The sequence below is a fragment of the Natator depressus genome, chromosome 4 (assembly GCF_965152275.1).
Source record: "Natator depressus isolate rNatDep1 chromosome 4, rNatDep2.hap1, whole genome shotgun sequence".
In the NCBI taxonomy this organism is placed as follows: Eukaryota; Metazoa; Chordata; order Testudines; family Cheloniidae; genus Natator; species Natator depressus.
Window position 1 is genome coordinate 127612302 of NC_134237.1, and position 13721 is coordinate 127626022.

General features: G+C 45.3%; 1 protein-coding gene across 3 annotated transcripts; it reads left to right on the top strand.

Annotated features, from left to right (window-relative positions):
• Nucleotides 1–2468: 2468 nt before the first annotated feature.
• On the top strand, nt 2469–13374 carry LOC141986003 (threonine synthase-like 2). Of its 3 annotated transcripts, none has more exons than XM_074950173.1 (8): nt 2469–2820; nt 4959–5153; nt 5638–5790; nt 6887–7117; nt 7776–7924; nt 10362–10487; nt 11385–11536; nt 12194–13374. In XM_074950173.1, exons 1-8 carry the CDS (start codon nt 2598–2600, stop codon nt 12393–12395), a joined length of 1431 nt encoding a protein of 476 aa, XP_074806274.1. In that variant the 5' UTR covers nt 2469–2597; the 3' UTR covers nt 12396–13374. The 3 variants fall into 3 exon arrangements, with proteins under 3 accessions (XP_074806274.1, XP_074806275.1, XP_074806273.1); XM_074950174.1 differs by having other exon boundaries at nt 2469–2602; nt 12191–13374; XM_074950172.1 differs by having other exon boundaries at nt 12191–13371.
• Nucleotides 13375–13721: the final 347 nt, after the last annotated feature.

The window sequence follows — 13721 nt, forward strand, 5'->3', positions numbered from 1 at the left end:
TGGATCCACTGATTTTAAAATTTCTAACTTTAGTAGCTGCTGTTTAACATCCTCCTGAGGCATTAGTGGAATTATGTTATCATTAAGGCTGAGAGTCTGTCACGGAGGTCACGGATTCCATGACTTTCCATGACCTCCGTGACTTCTGCAGCGGCTGGTGCTGGCTCAGGGACTGCCTGAGCTGGGCAGCCCCAGACGAGCAGCAGCAGTTTGGGTGTGTGGGAGTGGGCTTACGGCTAGGGGCAGGGCTTTGGGGAATGCAGGGGTGGGGTACTTAACTTGGGGTGGGGGGCTTTACACAGGGGGGTGCTTAACTTGGGGGTCCAAGTGTAGACATGCCCTGGGTCAAATTAATCCTTGGTGTAATCCATTGAAGCAGATTAAGTTACATTCTAGAGGTGAACTTGTCCCACTTTTAAATTTTAAAACACACTCTTGCTCATGTCAGAATAAGTTATGTTACTCAGGGAGTGAATAAGCCACCCTCCAAGTGACATAACTTACACCGACCTAAGTGCCGGTGTGGACAGCCCTATATTGTTGGGAGAAGCAGGTATAGCACTAGAGCGATCCCTATAGGCCTAAGAGAGTAGTTCAATCTCCAGTCCCATCCAGTCCTTGGCTTCTTGCTGGAGGCCTCAGGGTCTTGCTACACCCTGTCCCACAGAGGAGCAGAAGAGAAGTCCTCCAAGCAGCCTAGAGTGGCTGCAGGGGACGCAGCCAATCAGAGGAGCTGCAGGAGCTGGCAATCGGCCATTTAAAAAGGAGCAGCAGGGACAGAGTCCGTCAGTTGCTGCCCAGAGCTGGAAGACAGGGGCCTGAGTTCCTGCCTGGCTGAAAGAGCAGCAGAACCCTGGACAGCCCAGTGTGGGCAGGGACCGGGGGGGAGCTAAGAAGGAGCTCCGGGCTGGCTGCTGGGACTGAGCAAGGACTGAGCCCAGGGAGAGCTGCAGGAAGACAGGGAGGAAGCTCTTGGTTATGGCCCTATACCAGGGTCACGAAAAGTGAAAGACTGAGTACCCCGGAAGGGGTTTATTCTGTTCTACCTACAGACACCGCGTGTGACTCAGCCAGAAGTCTGATAGATGAACACATTGATTTGAACCTGGCTCAGTGGAGGCAGGCTCAGAATTTTCCCATACAACTGACAGGCACAAAACCCATGTTCCAGGTCCAGGCCTCTCATATGGGTCAAACGTTGTAGCCGCTCTTATGCTGTGCTTGAGGGAGGACTAGAGCAAGGTTCTGTCCCTTATCACTCCCACAGCTGCAAAACCAAACAAATTCCTGGCTTTAAACAGCGCTGCTGAAGTTCTGAAATGCTGTAACTCCTGCGAATAGTTTTCTAACTTGCAGGGTCAATAGTTCTCTGGGTGGGGCCATCATGTCCCTTGTATCAATTTGGTATTTTGTTTGCAATGAAAAGTCCCTTCAGGTTATGCTAGAAAGGCTCAGTGAAAGGGTGCAGAAAATGCAGCTCTTTTACATAGATTACAAGGCCAGAAGGGAACACTATGATTATCTACCCTGCCCTCCTGCGTAACACGACTGTGGCAGTAATAATCATGCCGCCTTCGTGCAGCCAATTGAGTGGTGTTTCTAATGCCTGCTAGATGCTGAATCCACTTCTGCCTTGACAGCATCAGAAATACGCAGTGAGCCAATGCACAGCAAATAATACTGCTCGGCCACCTCTCAAAGAACGACCAGCAATTGGGATCATACTGCTGTGAAGGGGACTCCAACAGGCTGCTTAGAACTGGACACAGAAGGAAACTGAATTGCAAAGCATTTGCTGTGGGGAGGGAGGGAATGTTTTGGATGGGAGTTGCTGGGAGCATTGCGTCAGCCAGGAGGGAGAGTCTAACCAGAGGCTTGGGGGCCATTACTCAGGCTGTCCTGTACTGCTTCCAAAACTGTACGTCCTTAGGCTGCACTGCAGCTGTGGCTGCCAGAGGCACGGCTTTGAAGAGAGTGGAAAGATGGGTCCGGCCCAGGCAGGTTGCCTGGGCCCTGTTATTGCCTCGGTCCTTTTAAAGACGGGGAGACATTTATTTTTCTGATTTGAAAATAAGTGAATTTAAATATATTTGGGGCATGTACGGAGGGGAGGGGGTTCAAGCTGCAGAGAACTAAATGTGGTAAGAGGAGAATCCTCTGGAATTTTGGTTTCCCAGTGTTAAGTGTGTAAGGCTCCCCCTGCCTTGTTGGCTCAGGACACACTGGGGCTTGGAGTTCCTATCTGCACTCTGGGTCTCATTCTGAGGTGTGGGTGCTGAGCGCTTCTTGGGATCAGGCCCTGCATTCGGAAGCCATTGAATTCTCTTCTTCCCCAAATAAATTTCCCAGGCCCCATGGAATATGCGGAGTACCTCTAATCTCCTCAGGGAGTCCTGGCCTGAGAATACTCCTTTTTACTTCCACAGAACTAGTTGCCTTGGTGAATTAGTCCTATTCCTTGTTTCCATGACACCGATCAGTAAACGGCATAACAGCAGCAGCCACAGAATACCTGTCAGTCTGTCTCCCTGTCTTGCGATACCCCAGACTTCTCCCCCTGGTGTAACTGTCACGTCTCTTGCAGTGATGCCGGAAACATGAGGTACGTCAGCACTCGAGGAGAAGCCAGGAGCGTTGACTTTGAAGGAGCCCTCTTTTCTGGCTATGCACTGGATGGTGGCCTTTTTGTGCCCCAGGAAATCCCTACCCTGGACTATAACATTCTGCGAACATGGAGTGCCTTCCCCTACCCAGAGCTGGTGAAAGAGCTGAGTTCACTCTTCATCTCATCTGAACTAATCCCACGGAAAGAGCTGAATGGTAAACACAAACCAGAAACATGCTGTAGGGGTCACACTATTTGTATCAAAGCTCTTAGATGAGACTATTATTTTACCACAGCGGTTCTCGAAATGGGGGTCGCATCCCGTCAGGGGGTTGTGAGGTTATGATGTGGGAGTCATGAGCTGCCCAGCTCTGAAGGCAGTGCCATAAGGGTGGCGATGGGGTGCTAAGTCTGCTGTGAAAAGTGATATTGGCAACGTTTCTTCGCACCCCCAGTATTAAACAGTAATGATTTAAAAAATCCTTTTCCGCTTATAACAATAATTCAATAAAAATGTGTGTTAGTCTTAATGTGAAAGTGATGAGAAAAGGTAAATCCATTTTGAAGAACAGGGTTATAAAGTTACCATTTAAAATAATGTTAAATATTAAAAATGTTTTTAATTTATAAGGGGGGGGGCTGCACTCGGAGGCTTACTGTGTAAAAGGGGTCGCTAATACAAAAAGTTTGAGAATCACTGTGACCCTGTATTAATCCATCAGTCTAATAACCCTGATCCTCAGTTGACCTATGGAGGCCCTTACTGGCTAGAATCTCAATAGTTATTTTAATAAAAGGAAAAGGAGTACTTGGCACCTTAGAGACTAACCAATTTATTTGAGCATAAGCTTTCGTGAGCTACAGCTCACTTCATCGGATGCATACATGGAAAACACAGAAGATGTTTTTGTACACACAAACCATGAAAAAATGGGTGTTTATCACTACAAAAGGTTTTTTCTCCCCCCACCCCACTCTCCTGCTGGTAATAGCTTATCTAAAGTGATCACTCTCCTTACAATGTGTATGATAATCAAGGTGGGACATTTCCAGCACAATGTTTTTAATGTTACCCTGTCCTTTCTCTCCCCCAATTGTTACATCCACTTGTCATTGAACTAGATTGTTGGAGATCTGCTTCTATTCTGAAGACTAGCAGAAGAGTCTCTTTAAACAAACACAGGGCCAAATTCTGTCTCTGTCTATAAAAATCATTCTCTTAAATGGCTAATGCAGTTTCCCAGGTTGCTGTAGGAAAGCAGATCTCTGCTGCAAGTGGGTGCAAATACACTGTGTATAAAGCTGCAAAATCAGTGCTTTTGGGCACCTTTATGCTGGCTGCAGCAGCGCCAGCTACACACTGCTGTTCCATGTAGAAAACTCCTAGGAACATGGAAGCATATCAGATGAGACCTTTGGTGTATCCCAGGGTGTGCATGGAAAAGATAAGCAGGCTCTGTCACCTTTGTGGCTCCTATCATAGAAGACCTGTGGATTCCTAAGTGGTTTTTGATTGGTGTAGACAGGATTAAGGAGGAAATTTCCTCTCTTGCTGTGTGTGTGGTTTTTCTCTGCCTTTGGGTAGCACCCTGTCAGAATTTGGCCCAGACTGTTTTAAGTAACACATATTTGAAAACAGAAGTAAAAGCATATGTAGCAAATCGATTCCTTCTTCTACCAGAAGTTCCTGGTTCTATATTTTCCCTTGGCAAAATGGATCACAAAACAAACATGTAACATGAAGCCAGGTGTAGGTTTTGGTAAAGAAAACTTGTAACAAATCAGTGGCCTTTTGGTGCTTCAGAAATGTCACTGTGGTGCACTCCATGGAAGCTCAAATTTCTCTCCGACAGTGGGAAAAGAGTTTGGATTCTCCTGCTGTAAAAGCAGCATCTCCTTAGCTGTCAGCTGTAAATGGCCTCTGACAGACAGTTGCGCAGTTCTGTTTATACAGTTAGATTTTAACATAGCACCTATCCAAAGTCTCACTGCGTCCATTAGAGGGCAGAGGGGACCATCCACCCGAGCTGGTTCACTGCAACATTGGTTGATTCTTGTTTTAATTGTTCAAATAGTTCTGATTGGGTCAGATCCTCAATTGGTATAAATCAGCATGGCTCTGTTAAGGTCAGTGGAGCTGTCCAATTTACACCGAGGAGCAGACTCTTAATTTGTAAGAGAATAATGTGTTGGGCTTCTGTCTATCACCTCCTCAGCTCTGTGGTACTGGAGAGTCTTTGGTTTTTCAGTAAAGATTCTCATGAGCTTGGCAAACCATGATCATGCAGGTGATGTGTTGGAGGTTTGTTCCTGGTACCTGTTCTAACAGTCCCCTTCAACTGCTTCCCTCCAGATCTGATTGACAGCGCCTTCCGGAGGTTCCGGCACAACAACGTTGTGCATCTGGCCAGGCTGAAGGATGGGTTGAATGTTTTGGAGCTCTGGCATGGTGTAACTTATGCCTTTAAGGACTTGTCCTTGTCCTGCACAGGGCAGTTTTTACAGTACTTCCTGAAGAAAAGGAAGCAGCACATCACTATTCTAGTCGGTAGGTTACAGCTAAACAGATGGCTAAGCAATGTACTTGGAATTTATGCCAGTGCAGAGGCTACCAAAATGGTGCAAAGGTCCATATACTCTAGCCTCATATTAGTGCTTATGAGTGGAACTGAATTGATACCAATATGTAAGTCTCCAGGGTTATCTCCAGAACAGGGCAGCCAGTACGCCTCACTTGACCTAGAAGGCTTCTTTACTGGTTCAGCCTCCCATTCATTCTTTGGTGCCTCTGCTGAGACCAGGAAAGGTGCCACTGGTGGTAGTGGTTTGTGATGCAGACACTTGCCTTTTGGGAGGTGTTCATTTTCCAGTATTAAATGCCATACAACCGGCACTAACCGAAAGTATCCCAGACTGAGAACTGCACCCTTCTTCTGTGTGAAAACACAAATGTGGCTGATCTTTCAGTCTTTAAATAACTCTTAATTAGTAGATATAATTATTTTCTCCTTGATTATTTTCATGTGAAACAGGAACTTCGGGAGACACCGGTAGCGCGGCAATTGAAAGTGTGCGAGGGGAAAACAACATGGATATCTTTGTTCTATTACCCAAAGATCTCTGCAGCCAGATACAAGAACTGCAGATGACGACAGTGATTGAAGAGAACGTCCATGTCTTTATTGGTTTGCATTTTGTTAGATTATCTATTTTATACTATTGCTGGGTTGATGTTAAAGTCAGTCCCAATGGAACTGGCCATTAATTCTAGAAAGCCTCGGGGGAATTGTGTTACATGCTGCTCCCACTGTGGGTGTACCATGTTGGGCCATCAATCATCATGACTTGTATGCAGTATTTTGTAGCCATGTGGGTCCCTGGAAATTAGAGAGACAAGGTGGGTGAGGTGATACCTTTTATAGGAACAACCTCTGCTGGTGAGAGAGAAAAGCTTTCGCATTTACACAGAGCTTTTCTTCAGGTCTGAGTATGTTTCCCAGAACTGAAGAAGAGCTCTTTGTAAGCTTGTCGCTCTCACCAACAGAAGTTGGTCCAATAAAATATATTACCCTCTCCCGCTTCTCTCTATTCAGTGTGACTGTTACTTCAGTGTTTCACTTTTCAGAACCCCAGGCCTCTGACTAATGGGAGGCTAGTTGGAGTTGCTTTACTCTCTTGACTGTTCACCAGTTGACTCAGAGCTGCTCAGGTTTCCTTCTTTTCTAGTCATAGGTTTAAAACTATTCCCCAGTGGCTGAACAGTATTTACACAGAAAATTGGTTTGCACTAAAAGAATGAGACCTTCCCTCCAAGGTAATTTATCCTCTTTGGTGCTCAGTCTTCCCCTCCCTTGTAAATAGTTTGAGTTGTTCTGGTCAGTTTTCTTCTTAGAAGGATCTTTCATGACTCACTTTGGCCCAGGCAGCACTCTGGGAGCCATAAGACGTGTGTTCAAGTCTTGACTCTGCTGATGGTTCATGTTATGACCTTGGAATAACCTAGAGATGAGCTCAAACCAAAGTCCCGGATCCAAACACTCTTAAAAGTTGGGAATGCTGAGTAATTTAGAATTGGAACCCACATCTGGATCCAAATATTGCTGTTGGACCCTCTGTATGTGCGATGACTGAACCAAAACCCCAGCTCCAGTTCGATGGCTAGAATGACCTATCGATCTTGAATCCTATTTAGTAGGTGAAAACAACTATTTTATGCCTAGTTCACTAATTTCAGCAACACTTCAGTTAATACTCCTGATTGTTCCTTCCTCTTTTCCACAGCTCATGGAAATAGCGATGAAATTGACAAGTCGATCAAAGAATTGTTCGGTGATGCAGATTTTGCCAGACAACACAATCTGATGAGTTTGAACTCAATCAACTGGTCTAGGATTATGGTGCAGATCGCTCACTACTTCTATGCTTACTTTCAATGCACCCCATCCATGGACATGACTCCACTGCCGGCTGTGGAAATTGTTGTGCCAACAGGGGCTGGAGGAAATATCACAGGTTAGGTTGGGGGGAAAAGACATTCTTTGGGTCTAAAAACCATCTAAGTTAGATGTGAATACATTTGTAGTAGTACAACTAATCTGGCCTGTGTGTACTTGTGACTTATTATACGTCCATTTGCACATGAACTCTATACTGTTTTGCAGGAGGGGCACTCATGGTAATAGCTCTCTCACCTAACTTTACAGTTCTGACCTTTTTAACTTTAGGGGAATCGTATCTACTGGAAAAGCAATACAAGGGGTGATGTAAAAAGTTGCATTCATGATATTTCAGGAGCATCTGCCTGAAGCTGCATTAGCATGTTGCCAAGAGTTCAAAAGTCACATCCTATTTGAATGAAAAGCATCTTCCAGAGGCCCCTCTCTTCACAACATCTCTTAATATGATGGTGGGGGCCGCAGAGAGTCCAGGACCAACCATGCGGTGGTCTCTCTTGCTGTGAGGCTGCTCAAATGGAGCATTGTATACAGGGAGCTGTAGTTTCTTTGGGCTATACTTGTATATTAAAGATAGAGCTGCATTATGGAACATAATTTTTGGCCTCTCCTGATAAATTTGCACAAATGGAGGAGCAAAGATTTCATTGGTTAATCCGCTTTCTGAGCGTTTCATCACGGGGCTGAAGCCCAGGTGTAATTGCTTTCTTTCCCAGCTGGATATATCGCCCAGAAAATGGGACTTCCAGTCCGACTCGTCGCTGTGGTGAATAATAACGACATTATGCACAGGGCAATTCAGCATGGAGATTTCTCGTTCTCGGGGAGCGTTAAGCCAACTTTAGCTTCTGCAATGGATATTCAGGTATGTGTCTGCTTAAGAAGGAGAGATCATATATACTATGTTGAATGATGAATCTACTAAAATTATTTTGCTATCCAGATTCTGTTCTACATTGGTTCTTACACCACACTCGTCACTGCAGAGTCTGAGCGCCTTCCAGTAGTGCATGAAGTGATGTAACTAACTTGTCATGTGTGGTTCATTCTCCCTCTGATTGTCTCCCTAGTGGGAGAATTCTGTGTGCAGTGTGGTGTTTCGGTAGAGATTTTTTTGTTTTGTTAACGTGTTGCTCTGTGTTTATACTATCAGCAGCAGGCTGAAGAAAGTGGCATTCCCTGGCATTTGGAGAAAGTGGGGAGGTTTGTGATGGTCGGTAGTTCCAGATAGGTCATTCCACAGTCTCAGACCGCCTTTGAGACAGCTCTGTCTCCTGTATAGACGAGCTTTTCCGCTGTGGTAGAAAGTTCCATTGTGCCTGAGAAGTGGAGTTGTTGACCATGTTCTTCATCCAGGAGCGCAATTAAAAAATCCTGGGTCTCTGCCAAGATGTCAGTAATTCTGCTAATCTTCTTCCTGACCTCTAGCCAGGTCACTATATTATCCCCCTGTTCTGGGGTAACAATGTCACACTGGACAAGCTGTTCATATGTTGTCTCAGGCAATCTTGTCTTCCAATTGCAGGTCCTGTGCCATTTTGCCAGTGGCTGGTAGGGGAGCCCTGGTCCACCTGCTACTCTGGGTTCCAGCCCAGGGACCTGTGACTAACAAACTAGGGCTTCTTGCCCTCGGACCCTGTTGCTGTTTCCTAGGGCTCCTACTCCACCTCCCTACCTCTGGTTTACCACCGGTGGTTCCTTTGCTCCCCATGGCTACTTTACCTTTCTTGCCTGAATCCCCAGTCTCGGGCAGGGTCCCAGGTTTACTCTCCCCCTGGATCTCCTCCTTGTCCATGGCCAACACCCTTTCGCTCTAGGGAGTGACTGCAGATCTCCCTGCAGCTGTCTTCTGCTCTCAACTTCCTGGCTTTATACTATCCAGCCAGCCCCTACCCAGCAGGCTTCATGATCAGCTACACCTGAGTATTTTGCCTCTCAGGCCCACATTAACCCCTTCAGGGCCTATTAGGATGCACACCCCATCACAGGGCCATATAATGGGGTCCTCTTTCTCTTTTTTGTCCTCCTGTTGTATGCTAGGACTGGCCAACTCTAAAACATTAGGTTGACCCAGCTACATTGCTCAGAGGTGTGAAAATCCACACCCCCTGAGCAATGGACTTAAGCAGCTCTAACCCCTCGGTGTAGACAGCAGTAAAGTCTTCATCAGCCTACTTACCAGTTCTTGGGGAGGTGGATTAACTAGGCCGAGGAGAGAATCTTCCCCTCGGCATCGGTAGTATCTACACTGAAGTGCTCCAGCAGTGCAGCTGCAGCTGTGCCACTGCGGTGTTTCAAGTGTAGACAAACCCCTAGACTCTGAGCTCTCTAGGGTCAGGACTATCTTCTTTCTTTGTCCAGACAATGCCTAGCACAAGGGGGCCCTAATCTTGAATTTCCCATGGCACTGGTGGTTTTCATGGTGTGGTTTATAGGTTTTGATTAGCAACTAGACTGAGACCAGTCCCTTAAAGAATTTCTTCCACATAAGCCACTAGATGGCTGTCAGAGGGTACCTACTTCATTATGACAGGTTTCAGAGTGGTAGCCGTGTTAGTCTGTATCAGCAAAAATAACGAGGAGTCCTTGTGGCACCTTAGAGACTAACAAATTTATTTGGGCATAAGCTTTCGTGGGTTAGAACCCACTTCATCAGATGCATGGAGTGAAAATACAGGAGCAGGTATAAATACATGAAAGGATGCAGGTTGCTTTGAATAAATTCGTTAGTCTCTAAGGTGCCACACGGTTTCCTCATTATTTCTACTTCATTATGTTTCTCCATGTACAAATGAAGATTAAGAGAAATATCGAATGTCTACTCATTCAGCGAGCACCCTCCATTGTTTGCCACGGAATGAGGCTGGAATCCTGTGCGGGGTGAGAGTGAAGGCCGACAAAACTGAAGCTATACCAGAAAAGTGTCTCATGTAGGCAACCCCTCTCAATGTGAAATGGGCTGTGAATTGTTTCATAGGAGGAGAAATTCCAGGACAATAGTGACAGCAATGTACAGGCCAGTAAAAGCTCCAAAATGTGCTGACATACCTTTATAAATGGCCTGGAATAGAGCCAGGTAGCTGGGTGTTTCCAGCCCTATTTATTTTGACACAAATATACAAGGCCTGATCCTGCAAGGAGCTGAGCATCTCCAATTCCCATTGAGCACACAAGAGGTGCTGAGCCGTGCGGTACAGTAGTATCTACCGCACTAAGTATCCAACTAGAGATCACCGGTGCTCCAGATTCTGAATTTGATTCTTTGTGGATGGAGGTTCATGTGTGTAGTGTGTGTTTTTTAGGAACCTTACAATATGGAGAGAATCTTGTGGCTGCTTTCGGACTGTGATGGCAGCTTGATTAAAACTCTGATGGAACAGTTTTACACTTCGAAAAACCTTACACTCCCAGAAGAAGTGCAGAGAAAGGTCAGTCCCTTCATGTGTGTTCAGTAAATACTTTTCCATCACAATTTTTTTAAATCAACTGTTTTCAGAATAAATATTAATATTGCAAGTGTATTGAAGGGATCATGCCATGTCATCTCAAACCTAAAATGTAGGCATCTGTAGGTAGGGTGGTGGAAGACAGGTGTTTCCAAAACCTGTGTGCATAGGTATCTTTTAAAATTGCAATTATTTTGTTGGGATTTAAACATTCCCCTGCAGTCCTAGAAACCCCAGTCCAGTAGCATGTGCATTATTTGTACATAGGACCAAAACACTCTCCGACAATGTAATTTCACTGTCCAACACCCTGAGCCAGCAAATCTTTTAACCAAGTGCATAACTTTAAATTTGTGAGTGGTGGTATGGATTTCTGTGGGACTACATGCATGCTTAACCTTTTAAGCAAGAGCTTTGGTGAATCAGGCATCAGGCTGAAAGGGAGAAAAATCAAAGGTGAAAAGTAAACTAATGGTTTCAGTGTTTGTTATCTCCATGGGAAAGAAACACTAGCAAAGCCCTTGTTAAATCGTAGAAGATATGTATTACTTCACCCATCACAAACATCAGCATTTGGGATCTATATCCTCAAATACCGGCATCAGTTGCATTGTGTCCGCCAACAAATGGCAGTTATTAACTGATATAGCTGGACTGACTCTGGTGATGATATCAGTGTGTCTGACAGAAGTACCCGTCTCTCTTGCATTCAAGATACTAACAAATAAGAAGGTTTTACATACAAGTGGTAATATCACAGAATGAACTTTTAATACATTTTTAAAAATGATTTGACATTGATCTGTAAATTCTAGTGTGGTTTTTGTCTATGATTTTTGGGGGTTTTGTTTGTTTTTTTCCCTCTCCTTGGTTCTCCAGCTTTCTGAAGCGCTGAGCTCATGTTCAGCATCTGACGAAGACATTGTTCAAGCAATGAGACGCTGTTGGGAAGATAATCGCTACCTGTTGTGTCCCCACTCAGCTGTGGCTGTTCACTACCATTATCAGCAGTTGGACTGCCATGTCAGCAAGTAAGAAGCTACTAATGGAAGGCCAGATTCCTTTCAGGAAGTGGCTAACATCCTGGGTGATCTTATGAGAGCAGCATTTGTGCTTCCTTCTGCAGCAAGAGGGAGATCCTGGCTCACATCTGCATGGGTGCCTCAGGTTGCAGCCTCTCTTCCAGCTCCTTCATAACCTCTTACTGAGGTTGTGGCTGCACCTCCTGATCCAATCACACCCCATCTGTGCCCCACAGGGTTGCGGGACCTTCTTGTCAACCTCCTCCTGGCACTGGCCATGTCCACCATCCACCACACTGGGAGGAGGAAGCTGGACCAGGGAGTGCTCTGCGACAACGGGGCCTATTTCCGTTCCCTTCTCAGATCAGACCTCCAGCCAGAGTTCCTCTGGGCAGTGTCCATTGGCTCCTTAGACACCTTTGAGGAGCCGTGGGCGCTGTCTGGAGTTCTCTCCTCAGTGTGCCCCTCTGGCTCCCTCATTATTAACCTTTGACCTCACTCCTGTTTTCTCTTTAATTGTCCCCAGAAATCACTAAGAGCCTAGGCTTGGTGGTTCTGCCCCTTTAGCAGAGGGGGTGGGCCCTTTATTTTGGGTGGGTCTACACCCAACTGACACCAGAACTACTAATAGTAAACGACATCCTCTGTCTGTCTCTGTCGCAGCAGACCCAGGTGCTGCTTAGCACCTGCCTCAGCAGCAAAGTTCCCAGATGCCGTGCTCCGAGTGAAGCTTGTTCCTGAAGTTCCACCCGATATACAAGCTTTAAAAGCGATGGAGACCAGGTCCACGACACTGAGGAGAGAAGATGACTGGGCAAAAACCCTAAGAGACAGAATAGAAGCCATCACAAAGCGCAGGCACACATAGGTGGAGTTCGTCTGATCCTGAATAGTGCCATGCCTGGGCAGTTCCATATAAAAGACAAGGCTGACTTAATGATGCTTAAGCTGTCTGATAATTTCCCTTCCTAAGAAAGTCCTAATGAACTCAATAGAGGAATATAAAGTCTCCATATAACTTGTAACCGAAGCGATAGAATTCTGTAACTGGAATATAATTCTCTATCAAATTCTATGGAATGGTTTAAAAAATTATAGAAAGGATCTGTCTGTCAAATTCTATAGGGTTTTTAGAGTAACTTCGATAGAATCCTGTTTAAAGTCTCTGGACTCATATTGCTTTTATCCCTGTTAATGGTTCTGGAAAGTTCTTTCACATTTATCTTCAAAGTGCCTTACAAACATGAATCATTATCTAACTAAGGCTTTACACAATTATTACAATCCTGTATCTTTCCTTCCCTAGAAAAAAATCCCTAAAGGGATAGAATACAAATTGCTGTAATGATTTTTTTCCCCTAAAAAGTTATGTTGTAATTTGAATAAGTAATACAAATGAACTGTTGTCCAAAGTACACTAAGTAAAATCAATGCTGCATTCTGGCTACTGTATCCATTTTTTGATATCTTGATAATGCTGAATTTTATCAGTTTCTTTAACTGTCCACCAGAGGGCACTGCAATCTAATTTTTTTTTCATATTTTAAAATAGATCATAAATTGAAAGAGGGCTCACCAGTTGTCACCTGTAGATTGCTCAAGGAGCCATATAGAGTCTTTGGAGACTTGGATCTCCATTTAGGTGAACAAAAGATGCCAGATGATGCTTCAACAATACTTCCAGGGACTAATCTTCACAATTCAGGATGTGAATTTTTCCACAGGCAATTCCATGCCTTATTTGCATGCACAGACATTCAATGCCTGCAGATGGGGTACTTGCAGAGTCAGTAATACATTTAACTGGTTTTAGCCCACGAAAGCTTATGCCCAAATAAATTTGTTTGTCTCTAAGGTGCAACAAGGACTCCTCGTTGTTTTTGCTGACACAGACTAACACGGCTACCCCTCTGAAACCTGTCACAGTTGGTAATGTAGCTAACTGGCCATTTGCATGCACAAATAGTGGAGCTGCATGGGCAGTTGGGGTAATAGGGCTGTAGCGAAGTGATGACTCACCGGTGCGGCACCTCCTGCTGGTCGTTTGGGAATTAGCTCTTTTTCAGTTCTGGAGCGCCTCCTTCTGGCCGGTGTCTCGCCTGCCGCTGGCCCCATGTCCCTCCCGGACCCCAGTGCCCTTTTCCTCAGGGTTCTGCCCCAGCAGTACCCCCACGCCCTGGGTCTCCCCTCCCAG

Coding starts and splice junctions, on each gene's coding strand:
- LOC141986003 (XM_074950172.1), top strand. CDS start 2,598: ATGAGGTACGTCAGCACTCGAGGAGAAGCCAGGAGCGTTGACTTTGAA. Junction 2,821..4,958: donor CCCACGGAAAGAGCTGAATG/GTAAACACAAAC, acceptor GCTTCCCTCCAG/ATCTGATTGACAGCGCCTTC. Junction 5,154..5,637: donor GCACATCACTATTCTAGTCG/GTAGGTTACAGC, acceptor CATGTGAAACAG/GAACTTCGGGAGACACCGGT.